The sequence below is a fragment of the Hemitrygon akajei genome, unplaced genomic scaffold (assembly GCF_048418815.1).
Source record: "Hemitrygon akajei unplaced genomic scaffold, sHemAka1.3 Scf000217, whole genome shotgun sequence".
NCBI classification, from domain to species: domain Eukaryota; kingdom Metazoa; phylum Chordata; class Chondrichthyes; order Myliobatiformes; family Dasyatidae; genus Hemitrygon; species Hemitrygon akajei.
Window position 1 is genome coordinate 337,042 of NW_027332101.1, and position 13,383 is coordinate 350,424.

The following is a 13,383-nucleotide window of genomic DNA, read 5'->3' on the forward strand; positions in this document are numbered from 1 at the left end:
CTTTTTTCTGGTGCTTTCTCTATGCTTCCAGGGTTTCTGCTTGTCAACATCTTGAGCCAGAACCCTCTGCGCCTTGGAGGCACAGGAGCTGGAACCCGGAGCCTCACACAGAATGCTGGAGGAACTCAGCAGGCCAGGCAGCGTCTGTGGAGTGAAATGGACAGCTGATGTTTCGGGTCGGGCCCCTCACCTGAAGGATAGGCAGGAGACAGTCAGTATAAAGGGGTGGCACAATTGGTCTTTTCTACTGCCAACTTGAGGCTAAATGCAGACTGGAGAAACTGCACTTCCTATTCCGGCTGGGTAGTTTACAACCTGGTGAATAAACGCTACACTATAGACTGCCTGGTAACTGCTCCCTCCATCCCTTCTCTTTCCCCTCCTGATCTATCTAGTCCCCATCTCCTCTGCCCTCTCCAGCTGGATATCACCCACATACTCCTCCCTGCCACTCGGTCCATGCTCCACCATGTACAAGGTAAGAGGGATAGATCGAGTGGACAGCCTGAGACTTTTCCCCAGGGTGGAAATAGTTAATAAGTGGACATAATTTTAAGTTGATTGGAGTAAGTATAGGGGGGATGACAGAGGCAAGTCTTTTTATACAGTGAGTGGTTAGTGTGCAGAACATCTTGCCTGGGGTGTTGTAGTGTCAGATACATTGGGGACATGTTAGATAGGCTCATGGATGACAGAAATATGGAGTGCAATGTGGAGGGAATGTTGATCTTACTGTAGATTAAAAGGTGAATACAACATTGTGGGCTGATGGGCCTTACTGTTCTATGTTCGAACTTCCCCTCGATTTTACCCCTCACCTACACACAAGGGACAGGTCATAAAGGACAATTAACCTACAGACCCATATGTCTCTGGGTGGTGGAAGGAGCCCAGCGCACCGTGGTCTCAGGGAGAGAGTGCTCTCAGTACAGGCAGTCCCCGGGTTACGTACAAGTTCTGTTCCTGACTCCATCTTTAAGTCAGATTTGTACTTAAGTCGGAACAAGTACATCTGGTATTATCTAGCAACAGTTAGTCAAACATTTGTCTTAGTATATAGTATATATTTTACCTTTCTATGCATATAAAACACTTAAAAACGTATGTATTCCAATAATTAAACCTCTGCGTTGCTTAGTAATAATTGTAGTTTTCATCGGGGCAGGGCGTTTCACATGCTCCACTATTCTCACTTTATCCGTTATCCTTTAAAATTGTTCTGATCGTTGACCGACTGTAGCCTAACGCTTTTCCAATGACCGATGGCATTTCACCTCGTTCCAAACGCTTTATTATTTCCACTTTATTTTCAATTGCGATCGCTTGCCGTCAATGGAAGAGAAACACTGCGGGCAGCGGGTCCTGACCTCCGCCGGCTCCCGAGGTCTGCTGGGTCCTAAGGACCACAGCACTGAATTCCCCGGGTGCTAAACTGCACCCCAGCACTGAGACAGGTTAAATGGGACAAGTGGTGGCTGTGCTGCGTTTGGGAATCTTACTAAGAAAAATTTAAGCCAAATACAAAGTTAAACACTCAACACAGTGACAACGGCAACTTAAAATGGTGGATGGCGTCGCAATCCAACTTAGAATGGCAGACAGCGTTCTCCTTCCTTGGTTCGTAAGTACGAGTTGTCCGTAAGTCGGACGCTCGTAACTCGGGGACTGCCTGTACATACGATTCATGGGATACAGAGGTTGTTGGTATTGCTCCCAGGGAGGGTCAGTTGGCCCACATCTCTGGTGGAGGGTTGCTGGCCGGGCAAGGTCACTGGTCTCACCATCGAGGTGGGTGCGCAGTTCGTACAGGAGGGTGGAGAGAAAGGGTGAACGGCTGATGAATAATCAGTGGGGTACGTTACTCGTGCCTTCAGCCTTTCAGTCCTACTGATGGGAGGACCCATTTGAAAAGATACTCATGAAGAAGGTGAGTTAGCGACTTTAGTGACTGCTTCGTAGTTTAATAGCCATGATGGTGATTCTCCATCTCCCTCTGCAAATGGATTCTTGACTGCATCATTGGGAGACCACGGTCTGTGTGAGTTGAAAATAACATCACTTCGATGACAATCAACACAGGCACACCACAGGGATCTGTGCTTGGCCCACTGCTCTACTCTCTCTCTGTATCTATAACTGCATGGCGAGGCACAGCTCAAATGACATTCATGAATTTGCTGTTCGCATGACTGTTGTTGGCAAAACCTCAGACGGTGATGAGGAGGCGAACAGGACAGAGATAGTTCAGCTGGTTGAGTGGTGTCAACACAGAATTGGCTATGGACCAGCACAGGGAGTTAGAAGTCCTCATTAAGGTATCAGGCTGAGCAGATTCAAGTTCCTGGGAGTCACTGTCTCAGCGGATCTACCCTGCGCTCAACGCGTTGATGCAACACACATCAGCAGGAGCTTGAGGAGACCAAGCAACTTTCTACAGATGTCCGGTGGAGAGCATTCTGACGTATGGCAGCTCTGATGCACAGGATTGTAAGAGGTTGCAGACTGCTGTAGACTCAGCCTGCTCCATCGCAGCCATGTCTCTCCCCACTATCGAGGACATCTTCAAGAGACACTGCCTCAAGAAGGCGGCATCTATCTTTAAGGAATCTCACTCTCAGGGAATGCCCCCTTCTCATTACTACCATCAGGGACGAGGTGCAAGAGCCTGAAGACATTTCAGGAACAGCTTCCCTTCGCCCTCACATTTTGTGATTTTGCTCCCTTTTTGCATCATTTATTTCATCCTGTATTTCTTACTGTAACTCATGACTTTGTGCACTGCTCTGTACTGCAGCCGCACAACAACCAATTGCACGACAGATGTCGGTAATGATAACCCAGATTCTGATTCAGATTCTCGCTAACTCTTTTCATCGTACCTCACCGTAAATTTTTGTCTTGCACAGGACTGCCGCCAGAAAACAACTTACTTCAGAGATGATAAACCAGATTCAGATGAGGAGTTTGAGGAGATCTGGTGTGTTACCGAAGACTCTTGTTGATGAACGGAGAAGGACGTGTTGACTGACTGCATCATCGCCGGGCGTGGAGGTGCTGCTGCAGAGGGTTATAGTCTCAGCCAGTTCAAACCTCTCCTCACCATCAGTAGCAACTACACAAGGCACTGCCTCAAGAAGGGCACATCTACCATCAACAATCCCCACTATCCAGAGCATGCCCTCTTCTCACATCTACCATCAACAATCCCCACTGTCCAGAGCATGCCCTCTTCTCACATCTACCATCAACGATCCCCACTATCCAGAGCATGCCCTCTTCTCACATCTACCATCAACGATCCCCACTGTCCAGAGCATGCCCTCTTCTCACATCTACCATCAACGATCCCCACTGTCCAGAGCATGCCCTCTTCTCACATCTACCATCAACGATCCCCACTGTCCAGAGCATGCCCTCTTCTCACATCTACCATCAACGACCCCCACTGTCCAGAGCATGCCCCCTTCTCACATCTACCATCAACGATCCCCACTGTCCAGAGCATGCCCCCTTCTCACATCTACCATCAACGATCCCCACTATCCAGAGCATGCCCCCTTCTCACATCTACCATCAACGATCCCCACTGTCCAGAGCATGCCCTCTTCTCACATCTACCATCAACGATCCCCACTATCCAGAGCATGCCCTCTTCTCACATCTACCATCAACGATCCCCACTGTCCAGAGCATGCCCTCTTCTCACATCTACCATCAACGATCCCCACTGTCCAGAGCATGCCCTCTTCTCACATCTACCATCAACGATCCCCACTATCCAGAGCATGCCCTCTTCTCACATCTACCATCAACGATCCCCACTGTCCAGAGCATGCCCTCTTCTCACATCTACCATCAACGATCCCCACTGTCCAGAGCATGCCCTCTTCTCACATCTACCATCAACGATCCCCACTGTCCAGAGCATGCCCTCTTCTCACATCTACCATCAATGATCCCCACTGTCCAGAGCATGCCCTCTTCTCACATCTACCATCAACGATCCCCACTGTCCAGAGCATGCCCCCTTCTCACATCTACCATCAACGATCCCCACTATCCAGAGCATGCCCTCTTCTCACATCTACCATCAACGATCCCCACTATCCAGAGCATGCCCCCTTCTCACATCTACCATCAACGATCCCCACTATCCAGAGCATGCCCTCTTCTCACATCTACCATCAACGATCCCCACTGTCCAGAGCATGCCCTCTTCTCACATCTACCATCAACAATCCCCACTATCCAGAGCATGCCCTCTTCTCACATCTACCATCAACGATCCCCACTATCCAGAGCATGCCCTCTTCTCACATCTACCATCAACGATCCCCACTATCCAGAGTATGCCCTCTTCTCACATCTACCATCAACGATCCCCACTATCCAGAGTATGCCCTCTTCTCACATCTACCATCAACGATCCCCACTGTCCAGAGCATGCCCTCTTCTCACATCTACCATCAACGATCCCCACTATCCAGAGTATGCCCTCTTCTCACATCTACCATCAACGATCCCCACTATCCAGAGTATGCCCTCTTCTCACATCTACCATCAACGATCCCCACTATCCAGAGCATGCCCCCTTCTCACATCTACCATCAACTAGCAGGTACTGTACAGAAGCCGAAAGTCCCACATCAGCAGGTTCAAGAATGCCCTCATCACTACCTCTGTATAACAATACTAGAATCACATTGCACTACAGTAGATCTGTTCTCATTATTGTAAACATTGAGTATATTTTGATTTTTGTGGAAGTTGTTTATCAGATACTGTGTGCCGGTGCTGATGCTGCAAGACAGATTTTCACTGCACCTGTGCACACGACAGTAAACTCAGCTTTGATTTTGATCCAGGGTAAAGCTAACCTGCACAAGAGAGTTCAGACAGATTGAACATTCAGGACGGACGGTGGGTGAATCAAGGAATTTGACAAAGGCCAGAAGTACTGGTTTTGGTTTTCCAATTTACTTGAGTTTTGGCTTAACCTTGACTTTTTGACTTCATACCAGAGAGGTTGAGAGGGCTACCGTAAACGGTGTGGGTTTGCTGGTGGAGCTGGGTATTATTTGGCTATAGGAAGTGACATTACTGAGGTATGGGGGTGAGGAAGGAAGGAAGGAAGGATAGATGAGAATCGGAACTAGAGCGTCACTGTCTCCATTGGGACCAGAGGAACAAAGTCACAACAAGGCAGCACATTAAGTCAGGATGGGAGAAGAAATCACAGGGACTGTGCATTTTGGCCCTGACCCCACTTCCCTCGATTCCTTTAATATCTGCAGATCTGTGGACACCTGGCCTGAGCGTGCTCAGTAACTGAGTCATCAGATGTGACAGGTTCACCTCCCCCAGATGAAGATAGATCTCCTCTCAATGCCATTGATCTTGCTAAGTGACGTGGAGATATTATGCAGGAAAAATGACCCACATTAGCACCCCGGCAGGCTAAAAGACAAATAGGTTTTCAAATTAATTTCTGGCCCGCCACTCGCTGCTGACTGCAGTGCAGTGGGCTTCAGTCATTCTCTGCTTGTGATTGAAGGCTGCGAGCCACAGTGACAATCTGCACTCTGCTTCCTGCAAGGTCAGTGCATCACCTCTGCCAACCGTGTGTAGCCGAGCCAGACGCAACCCGCAAACACTTACCCTCAGATAAATCAGCTCCCCGACCGTAAACCCACCAATGCACAGGGCACGGATACTGGCAGCAAGTCCCACAGCTCAGTGAGGAGGGGGCTGTCTCACCTTGAGGCACGCTCACGGATAAGGGAGACAACACTGCCAGGAGCAAAGGGAGCCTCACCCCCACCACCAGCATCTGTCAGCTCACACCCCTCCTAGATCAGAGCAATCCGTACGTAGTGAGGGAAAGAGAGACCTTGCTTCCCCCTCCCCTCTCTCCTCTCCCCACCCTGGGGAACAGACACAGGCAGGCCACTGGAGCATTCCACACAAGACTACATGAGACCCCCTCGGGCAGACACACACAAACATGGTCTGGCACCAGATTTCATTCCTGCAGATTCTTCTGGTCCAAACCATCTCCTAGATGCTGGTTGACCTGAGGCAGAGAACACAGAGGACTCTTCAACTGTCACCAGTACCTTGCTCCGCCACCCACGAACACTTCACATCCACTACTATCGTGCCCCACGTTCATAAACTATAGCATTATCAGAGGCTTAGACAGGGTAGAACCTTCTCCCCAGGGTGGGAAAGACAAACACTAGAGGACACGCGTTTAATGTGAGAGACGAAACGTGAGGGCGAAGGTCTGAAAGACACATATGAGCCAACGCAGAGAGAGAGGGGGCTGCCCGTCGCCTGACGCCCACAGCTGCCCCGGGCTGCCCTTCTTCATCACTGTCTCTCCACTCTCACTAATGCTCCGTCTGGAGACCTGCCCTGTCCCCACACTTCCCGATTCGGAAGGGCCCTCCCTTGGGACCTCTCTTCCTCTCCCCATGGTGGGGCTCTTTGTGATGAGGCAGCTAGCAGCTTGGGAGTGTTCCCAAGGCAGTCAGAGAGAGTGCACTGGCTCAGGAGAGCGGACAGTCTGGTCTCTGTCTCTCCCCCTCCCCCTCCATCTCCCACTCCCCTGTCCAGTCACTCCCCCTCCCCCTCCCCCTCCATCCCCACTCCCCTGTCCAGTCTCTCCCCCTCCATCCCCACTCCCCTGTCCAGTCACTCCCCCTCCCCCTCCATCCCCACTCCCCTATCCAGTCACTCCCCCTCCCCCTCCATCCCCACTCCCCTGTCCAGTCTCTCCCCCTCCATCCCCACTCCCCTGTCCAGTCACTCCCCCTCCATCCCCACTCCCCTGTCCAGTCTCTCCCCCTCCATCCCCACTCCCCTGTCGTCACTCCCCCTCCCCCTCCATCCCCACTCCCCTGTCCAGTCACTCCCCCTCCCCCTCCATCCCCACTCCCCTGTCCAGTCACTCCCCCTCCATCCCCACTCCCCTATCCAATCTCTCCCCCTCCATCCCCACTCCCCTGTCCAGTCTCTCCCCCTCCATCCCCACTCCCCTATCCAGTTTCTCCCCCTCCATCCCCACTCCCCTGTCCAGTCTCTCCCCCTCCATCCCCACTCCCGTATCCAGTTTCTCCCCCTCCATCCACACTCCCCTGTCCAGTCACTCCCCCTCCATCCCCACTCCCCTGTCCAGTCTCTCCCCCTCCATCCCCACTCCCCTGTCCAGTCACTCCCCCTCCATCCCCACTCCCCTGTCCAGTCTCTCCCCCTCCATCCCCACTCCCCTGTCCAGTCACTCCCCCTCCATCCCCACTCCCCTGTCCAGTCTCTCCCCCTCCATCCCCACTCCCCTATCCAGTTTCTCCCCCTCCATCCCCACTCCCCTGTCCAGTCACTCCCCCTCCATCCCCACTCCCCTGTCCAGTCTCTCCCCCTCCATCCCCACTCCCCTATCCAGTTTCTCCCCCTCCATCCCCACTCCCCTATCCAGTCTCTCCCCCTCCATCCCCACTCCCCTGTCCAGTCACTCCCCCTCCATCCCCACTCCCCTGTTCAGTCACTCCCCCTCCCCCTCCATCCCCACTCCCCTGTCCAGTCACTCCCCCTCCATCCCCACTCCCCTGTCCAGTCTCTCCCCCTCCATCCCCACTCCCCTGTTCAGTCTCTCCCCCTCCCATCTGATCTGTGTCTCACATCTCCAAGCTTGAGTTCTCTTTACCTTCCTCCACCCACTCTCTGCCTCACTCTCTCACCCTCTCGCCATCATCCCTACCGCCAATTCTTCTCCCAGCCCTCCCCCTGAAATAATTTCATTTGCCTCCATCCTCTTTATGCCTCCCCACCCCCCCTGTGATTTTTCCATCCATTCCCACTGTTTTTTTTCTATCCCGGGCTCACCCATGTTCCCTTCCCGTGCCACCCGGTGGAGAGGTGCACAGCGGTCCGTCCCATCACCCTGGGACAGTTCCCCTCCCCTCTCCTGTCCGTCCCATCACCCCGGGACAGTTCCCCTCCCCTCTCCTGTCCGTCCCATCACCCCGGGACAGTTCCCGTCCCTGAACCGCTGCATCAGTCAGCCGCTTTATATTCCAGCAGCTTCCCAGCCGAGAAAATCCTGCCAACATCCGCCTCAGGACTTCACACCCGCGGTCCGGACCCCGGGCACGGAGCACGATGGCCTCTGGAATATTTAGCGCGCCAGATGCCGAGGTACGGACAGTCCCAGTCCCCAGGTACTGAGCCCCCCCCCCCCCCCGTCAGACCACGCCCCGGGTTACTGACCTCCCCCCCGCCAGACCACTCCCCGGGTTATGGACTACCCCTCCCCCCACCAGACCACTCCCCGGGTTACAGACCTCCCCCCCCCCCCCCCCCGCCAGACCACTCCCCGGGTTACGGACCTCCCCCCCCCCCCCCCCCCGTCAGACCACTCCCCGGGTTACGGACCTCTCCCCCCCACCAGACCACTCCCCGGGTTACGGACCTCCCCCCCGCCAGACCACTCCCCGGGTTACGGACCCCCCCCCCCCCCTCGTCAGACCACTCCCCGGGTTACGGACCTCCCCCCCCCCGCCAGACCACTCCCCGGGTTATGGACTACCCCTCCCCCCACCAGACCACTCCCCGGGTTACGGACCTCCCCCCCCCCCCCCCCACCAGACCACTCCCCGGGTTACAGACCTCCCCCCCCCCCCCCCGCCAGACCACTCCCCGGGTTACGGACCCCCCCCCTCGTCAGACCACTCCCCGGGTTACGGACTCACCACGCACGCCCCTTTCCTCACTCGCTGTAACTCCCTGATGAAATTCTCCAGCTCCTTGCCTTCGATATAACCGTTGCCTGTGCACACAACGGGAGAAAAGCCGCCGTTACAACCAGTCCGAGACACGGAGACGCGCGGGCGGGGCTGGGGACCCCTTCCCTCCCGGGCGGGGCTGGGGGACGTTGGGGCAGAAAGTAAGGAGCAGGACGGTACGGCGAGAACCAGTCGGCGGAGAGAGCAGCCACTGAACCATGAAGTTATAGCGCGGGGGGACCCCCTCCCAGGCGCAGCACCTCCTCACCCTAATCCGCCCTACTTTTCATAATCTTATTTTAATTAAATATTAGCAATTTGTCTGAAAAGTGGACAAGAGAAGTGCCTGTCTGCGAACGACCTTTTCGCACAGGGCGAGAAGTCGGTGCCGGCCGCCCGGACTCCGGCGGACAAGTTCGCTGCGCCAAACCGGGACGCAGCTGACCTTCAGCAGGGTGGCTGCGTCCCCGCGGCCGCTCCGAACCCTATCAAACGTGAATGGACATCCCTTCTTGAGAAACACGCGCATTAATGCTTGATTTCATACATTAAATGTTGCAAAATAATACATTTAGTCTTTAAAAGATTTAAAACATATCCAAAAACAGCCTCACCGTCTGCATCGTAATGTTTCCAGACTTCCAGGAACTGGGAGGCGGTGAGCTCGGCCAGGTTCAGGTAAGGCGGCAGCTGTCTCTCGGCCATGCCGTGCCGTGTGCGCCTGGAGCCCGCTTGGAACTGCTGTCTACCTGCGTCCGAGCTCAGCCCTTTTATTGCCCCGCTTCGCCGCCGCAGTTCGCCGGCCGGGCTGCAGGGGTCGCCACGTCCCGGGGCTTCCTGGTCTGAAATGTGCCGGAGAACCCGCTTCCGAGCTGCGGGCGGCTGGGCGCACTACCTCGCGTCGGGGCTGGGGGTTTCTGCCGCGACCTCCTCTCGAAGACACATCAGTAATCCAATCTGGCAAGACTCTGAAAGAGCTGGAATGGTAATTAGGGATTGCAGAATCAGCAGGCAGGCCGAGCAATGGTGATTGAGACATGCCGCTTTGTGGGACTTTCACGGTGAACGGGGAGTACTGTAGAACAGGGAGACTCCGAATTCTGGCACAGAAAAGCAGCGACAGGCGGAGTGGCACACTGACCTTCATCAGTGAGTATAGAAGGTGTTAGTGAGACAGGATTTGAACAAAGGTCTCAACTCGAAACGTCCAAAGTTTATTCATTTCCATTGATGCTTGCCTGACCGGCTAAGCTCCTCCTGCATTTTGTGCGCGTTGATTTGGGATATTATATTCAGTTTCAGACTCCGGGCTCTAGGAACGGTGCCATTAAACTGGGAAGAGTGCAGAGGGGATTACAAGATGGGAGTGGACAGGAGTTGAGCAGGTCGGGACCTTTTTCATCGGAGCAGAGGGGAATGAGCGTGATCTTATCGAGATGTAGACGATCACAAGTAGGGTGAATGTGTAGTCTTTCCCCCGGGGTTGGGGAACTAGAGGACATACGTTTAAGGTGAGAGGGGAGATATTTAATGGGAACCTGAGGGGCAACTTTTTCACCTGGAGAAAGTGGTTGAGCAGGTACAGTTAGGGGGTTCCTATGAATCGGACAGGTTTAGAGGGATATGGGTCAAACGTGGACAGCTGGGACAAGCTTAGATGGTCATCATGGGCCATGGACCTGCCAATGACTTCAGTTCAGTGGATCAGGTGGAGGGAGTGGACAGCCGACGTTTCTGCTCAATCTCTTCACCGGGACTGGACAGCAGGTAGACAGAAGCAGTCGAAGCTGAAGAACAATCACGTTGGGGACTGGAGAGAGCCCCTCACAGGTACTGAGGTCAGTGAAAGTGGTCTGGATCCTGGTCCAGGGAGAGGTACAAGCAGCTGTCCGAAGCTGCTGCCTGGGTCATTTTCCGAGATGTTAACCTCATTCCACCCTCAGCTTTTGTGTGTGGCTCCAGACTCCAGACCCTCATGGTCCCGTGGTTGGGGAAGGGTAGTACTGTTGTTCAGTGAGGGAGGTTGGTGGAGGATCTCGTCTTTCGAATGGATAGCATAAAGCTCATCGTGCACACCTCAGTGATGATTCAGAGGGTAGTCTGTGAGAGCGCTGCCTATACCCCGCCACCACAGGATGCAGTGCGATTAGGTCCTTGCTAGAATCATGTCCGTCCCTGCATCCATTCTGTGGATAATGCCGTCTGAGAAAGTATATTTGATGGCTGCCAAAGCTGAGAAAGGTGCTCCATAACTTCCCACAGCTGTTTGGGGCAGCTCCTTGAATTGATTCTTGTGGTGAAGAGCATACCCATTGGATCTCCTGACATAAAGTGTGCACTGGGACCCTGCGGAAGGTCCTTTTTTCATGCATGGAGGTGGTAGGTGAGGACCCTGGTGATGACCCTCCCCCATCTGTAATTACTAGGATCAAGGTAGCTCGTATCAAGAAGATGGGCCACTGGTACATTGCCCTTTTCCCAGAGGAGGGGGAATGGGGAAGTATCTCCCTCAGCAGAGATTCCATCTGGCCCCGGCACCCTTGCTGGGCTGAGATTGTACTGGATTGTGTGCCCTGGGATGGAAGCTACTCACATGTTAAGGACAAGGGAGAGGCAGAACAAGCCTAACCTGATCAGTCCACAATCACGATCAGCCCACAGTCCACAGTAACGATCAGCCCACAGCCCACAGTCACGATCAGCCCACACCCCACAGACACGATCAGCCCACAGTCACGATCAGCCCACAGCCCACAGTCACGATCAGCCCACAGTCACGATCAGCCCACAGCCCACAGTCACGATCAGCCCACAGTCACGATCAGCCCACAGCCCACAGTCACGATCAGCCCACAGCCCACAGTCAGATCAGCCCACAGTCACGATCAGTCCACAGTCACGATCAGCCCACAGCCCACAGTCACGATCAGCCCACATCCCACAGTCATGATCAGCCCACAGTCACGATCATCCCACAGCCCACAGTCACGATCAGCCCACAGCCCACAGTCACGATCAGCCCACAGTCACGATCAGCCCACAGCCCACAGTCACGATCAGCCCACAGCCCACAGCCCACAGTCACGATCAGCCCACAGCCCACAGTCACGATCAGCCCACAGTCACGATCAGCCCACAGCCCACAGTCACGATCAGCCCACAGTCACGATCAGCCCACAGTCCACAGTCACGATCAGCCCACAGTCACGATCAACCCACAGCCCACAGTCACGATCAGTCCACAGTCACGATCAGCCCACAGTCCACAGTCACGATCAGCCCACAGTCACGATCAGCCCACAGCCCACAGTCACGATCAGCCCACAGTCCACAGTCACGATCAGCCCACAGTCCACAGTCACGATCAGCCCACAGTCACGATCAGCCCACAGCCCATAGTCACGATCAGCCCACAGCCCACAGTCACGATCAGCCCACAGTCACGATCAGTCCACAGTCACGATCAGCCCACAGCCCACAGTCACGATCAGCCCACAGCCCACAGTCACGATCAGCCCACAGTCACGATCAGCCCACAGCCCACAGTCACGATCAGCCCACAGTCCACAGTCACGATCAGCCCACAGTCACGATCAGCCCACAGTCACGATCAGTCCACAGTCACGATCAGTCCACAGTCACGATCAGCCCACAGCCCACAGTCACAATCAGTCCACAGTCACGATCAGCCCACAGTCACGATCAGCCCACAGTCACGATCAGCCCACAGCCCACAGTCACGATCAGCCCACAGTCACGATCAGTCCACAGTCACGATCAGCCCACAGCCCACAGTCACGATCAGCCCACAGCCCACAGTCACGATCAGCCCACAGTCACGATCAGTCCACAGTCCACAGTCACAATCAGCCCACAGTCCACAGTCACGATCAGCCCACAGCCCACAGTCACGATCAGCCCACAGCCCACAGTCACGATCAGCCCACAGTCACGATCAGCCCACAGTCACGATCAGCCCACAGCCCACTGTCACGATCAGCCCACAGCCCACAGTCACGATCAGCCCACAGTCACGATCAGCCCACAGTCCACAGTCACGATCAGCCCACAGTCACGATCAGCCCACAGCCCACAGTCACGATCAGCCCACAGCCCACTGTCACGATCAGCCCACAGCCCACAGTCACGATCAGCCCACAGTCACGATCAGTCCACAGTCATGATCAGCCCACAGTCACGATCAGCCCACAGTCACGATCAGTCCACAGTCACGATCAGCCATCAGCCCACAGACACGATCAGCCCACAGCCCAGTCACGATCAGCTCACAGTCACGATCAGCCCACAGCCCACAGTCACGATCAGCCCACAGTCACGATCAACCCACAGCCCACAGTCACGATCAGCCCACAGTCACGATCAGCCCACAGCCCACAGTCACGATCAGCCCACAGTCACGATCAGCCCACAGCCCACAGTCACGATCAGCCCACAGTCACGATCAACCCACAGCCCACAGTCACGATCAGCCCACAGTCACGATCAGCCCACAGCCCACAGTCACGATCAGCCCACAGCCCACAGACACGATCAGCCCACAGCCCACAGTCACGATCAGCCCACAGTCACGATCAGCCCA

The 13,383-nt window shown here is 54.7% G+C and overlaps 1 protein-coding gene across 1 annotated transcript in view; it reads right to left on the reverse strand.

Moving 5' to 3' along the window:
- LOC140724441 (calretinin-like) overlaps window positions 1-9,549 on the reverse strand; it is a 124,412-nt gene extending 114,863 nt beyond the window's left edge. Inside the window, exons 1-2 of the mRNA XM_073038889.1 lie at window positions 9,398-9,549; window positions 8,751-8,827 (exon numbers count right to left, since the gene is read on the reverse strand). Of these exons, the coding sequence (XP_072894990.1) occupies window positions 8,751-8,827; window positions 9,398-9,488 (168 nt within the window). The 5' untranslated portion in view covers window positions 9,489-9,549. The remainder of the gene's footprint in view (window positions 1-8,750; window positions 8,828-9,397) is intronic.
- Between the last annotated feature and the right edge of the window lie 3,834 nt (window positions 9,550-13,383).